Source organism: Chiloscyllium plagiosum, chromosome 13, assembly GCF_004010195.1.
Source record: "Chiloscyllium plagiosum isolate BGI_BamShark_2017 chromosome 13, ASM401019v2, whole genome shotgun sequence".
NCBI lineage: Eukaryota > Metazoa > Chordata > Chondrichthyes > Orectolobiformes > Hemiscylliidae > Chiloscyllium > Chiloscyllium plagiosum.
This window is the reverse complement of record NC_057722.1, coordinates 80,730,904-80,733,210: the sequence shown is the minus strand read 5'-3', so window position 1 is coordinate 80,733,210 and position 2,307 is coordinate 80,730,904. Positions and strand designations below refer to the sequence as shown.

Genomic DNA, 2,307 nt, shown 5'->3' with positions numbered 1-2,307 from the left:
AATCAGGGGAATAGATAGAGTAGACAATCAGAAACTTTTTCCCCGGGTACAACAGAGTGTTACAAGGGGACATAAATTTAAGGTGAAGACTGGAAGGTATAGGGGAGATGTCAGGTGTAGGTTCTTTACACAGAGAGTGTTGGGGGCATGGAATGCACTGCCTGTGGGAGTGGCAGAGTCAGAATCATTGGCGAACCTTAAGTGGCAATTGGGTAGGTACATGGATGGGTGCTTAAGCTAGGACAAATATTCGGCACAACATCGTGGGCCGAAGGGCCTGTTCTGTGCTGTATTGTTCTATGTCTATGTCTATGTCTATGTCTATGACTGGGAAGGGAATAGAGGGATAGGATCCTGTCAGTGAAGGCAGTTTTAGTATGGAAGGGCAAAATGTGTTCTATGTCTATGTCTATGTCTATGACTGGGAAGGGAATAGAGGGATAGGATCCTGTCAGTGAAGGCAGTTTTAGTATGGAAGGGCAAAATGTGTCAGCGCAGGCTTGGAGGGCTGAAGGGCCTGTACCTATGTTGTAGTGTTCTTTATTCACTCACCTGTCTCTCAAAGGGGCCTAAGCTGCCCATTTTGAATATTGATAGGTAGAACAATAATGAGAAAGTCATGCTGAATGTTCTGCTTTGATCTTTTTCACTGTGATGTCTGATTCTGGCCCAGAAATGATATTCAAATCAATCTCCAAAAGTTCAATAAAATTGTTAAAGCTCTGAATATTACCCCTGTCCTTTATTGGAAATTCAATGAATTGATTCTTCTACTCCTTTCCATTGCCTACATATAATGGAAGTTATTCAAAACTTTGGAAACACTTACAGGGAATGCTGAGAGGAAGGGGTTATCAATTAAACTTGCTGAATAAAAGACAATTTACACTCCAGGTAGTCCTCCATTTCTGCAGCTTTGCTATCAGATGGTTTTTACATTACTATCCCATCATCCCAATAATGCACACCTGGTGCCATCATCATTCATTATATTATTTAATGATGATCTGTATTGAACGTTAATTTTATAAAATCTTTTACTTACAGACACCATTTTCACCAAAAGGTGACAGAGGTCCACAGGGTGTCCCTGGAAACCCTGGTATCCCAGGAGCTATGGGCCCTCCTGGTTCACCTGGCTTTGGGCCTCTAGGTATTCAAGGGCTCAAAGGAAATCGTGGTGTACCTGGATTTCGAGGAGTTGATGGTGTCCCAGGTTCGTTTGACAGTTTGATGTTAAAAAGTTCACAAGTCCTAGAAATGCCTATCACCCCCTTTATTCAGTGTACTCCGCTGTGGGCTACACTGACTTACCAGCTGAGTATGTTCAGGTAAAATATAGAATGGTTGCCAATACTGATTAGAGATGTGTTTGTTTCAAACTACCTTATTTAACACAAACTATTTCATTAATTTCACATTACAAATCACTTGTGTAATAGGAGTAACCATTCAAAAGAGCTAATGAACAAATTTAAAGGTTAAAAAAACCTATCATCTCTAGAGATGAAGAGGTTAGGAAAAAAGCAAACACACTTCTCTCTTGGCACAGCATTAGATTTCCAGATCATTATTGACAGATTTGAGCTTATATTTTCTTCACCATACCCCAGGTCTCTTTCTGCTGGTACTCAGTCTTGTCAGATTGTAAACCTGCATTAACACATCCCAGATCATGGGAATGGTCAGACCAAATATAATGCACTTCATCTGCACCAACTCCTGCTTAGGACAATGATAAAAGGGTGTTCAGGAATTCAGCATCAATATTTTATGAAACCTAATTGCCCCTTGCTTTGTTTTCTGTTGGTGAATTTCAAGATAAATAAATTTTGTTTTGAAAAATGAAACAAATTTCCATTGCAAGCCTACAGGCTGAGTTTGTGAGAGTCTGTAGTTGTACCAATATCATTCTTCTGTTGTGGAGGACTCTGCTACTAAGGAACACAGAAAAGATGATAAAAGGTTTGATACCCCGTTACGCTGAATTAGCTGACCACATCTAGAACTCAGAACAGAGAATGTAGAAAAGTACAGCACAGAACAAGCCCTTCAGCCTATGATGTTGTACTGAGGATGAATCCTAATAGATCACAGAACATAGAACATAGAAGAATACAGCGCAGTACAGGCCCTTCGGCCCTCGATGTTGCGCCGATCCAAGCCCACCTAACCTACACTAGCCCACTATCCTCCATATGCCTATCCAATGCCCGCTTAAATGCCCATAATCAGGGAGAGTCCACCACTGCTACTGGCAGGGCATTCCATGAACTCACGACTCGCTGAGTAAAGAACCTACCCCTA

General features: G+C 41.3%; 1 protein-coding gene across 1 annotated transcript in view; it reads left to right on the top strand.

Annotated features, from left to right (window-relative positions):
• LOC122556243 (collagen alpha-5(IV) chain-like) overlaps nucleotides 1-2,307 on the top strand; it is a 277,942-nt gene that overhangs the window by 170,717 nt on the left and 104,918 nt on the right. The window contains exon 26 of the mRNA XM_043702860.1: nucleotides 1,048-1,216. Coding sequence (XP_043558795.1) covers nucleotides 1,048-1,216 — 169 coding nt within the window. The remainder of the gene's footprint in view (nucleotides 1-1,047; nucleotides 1,217-2,307) is intronic.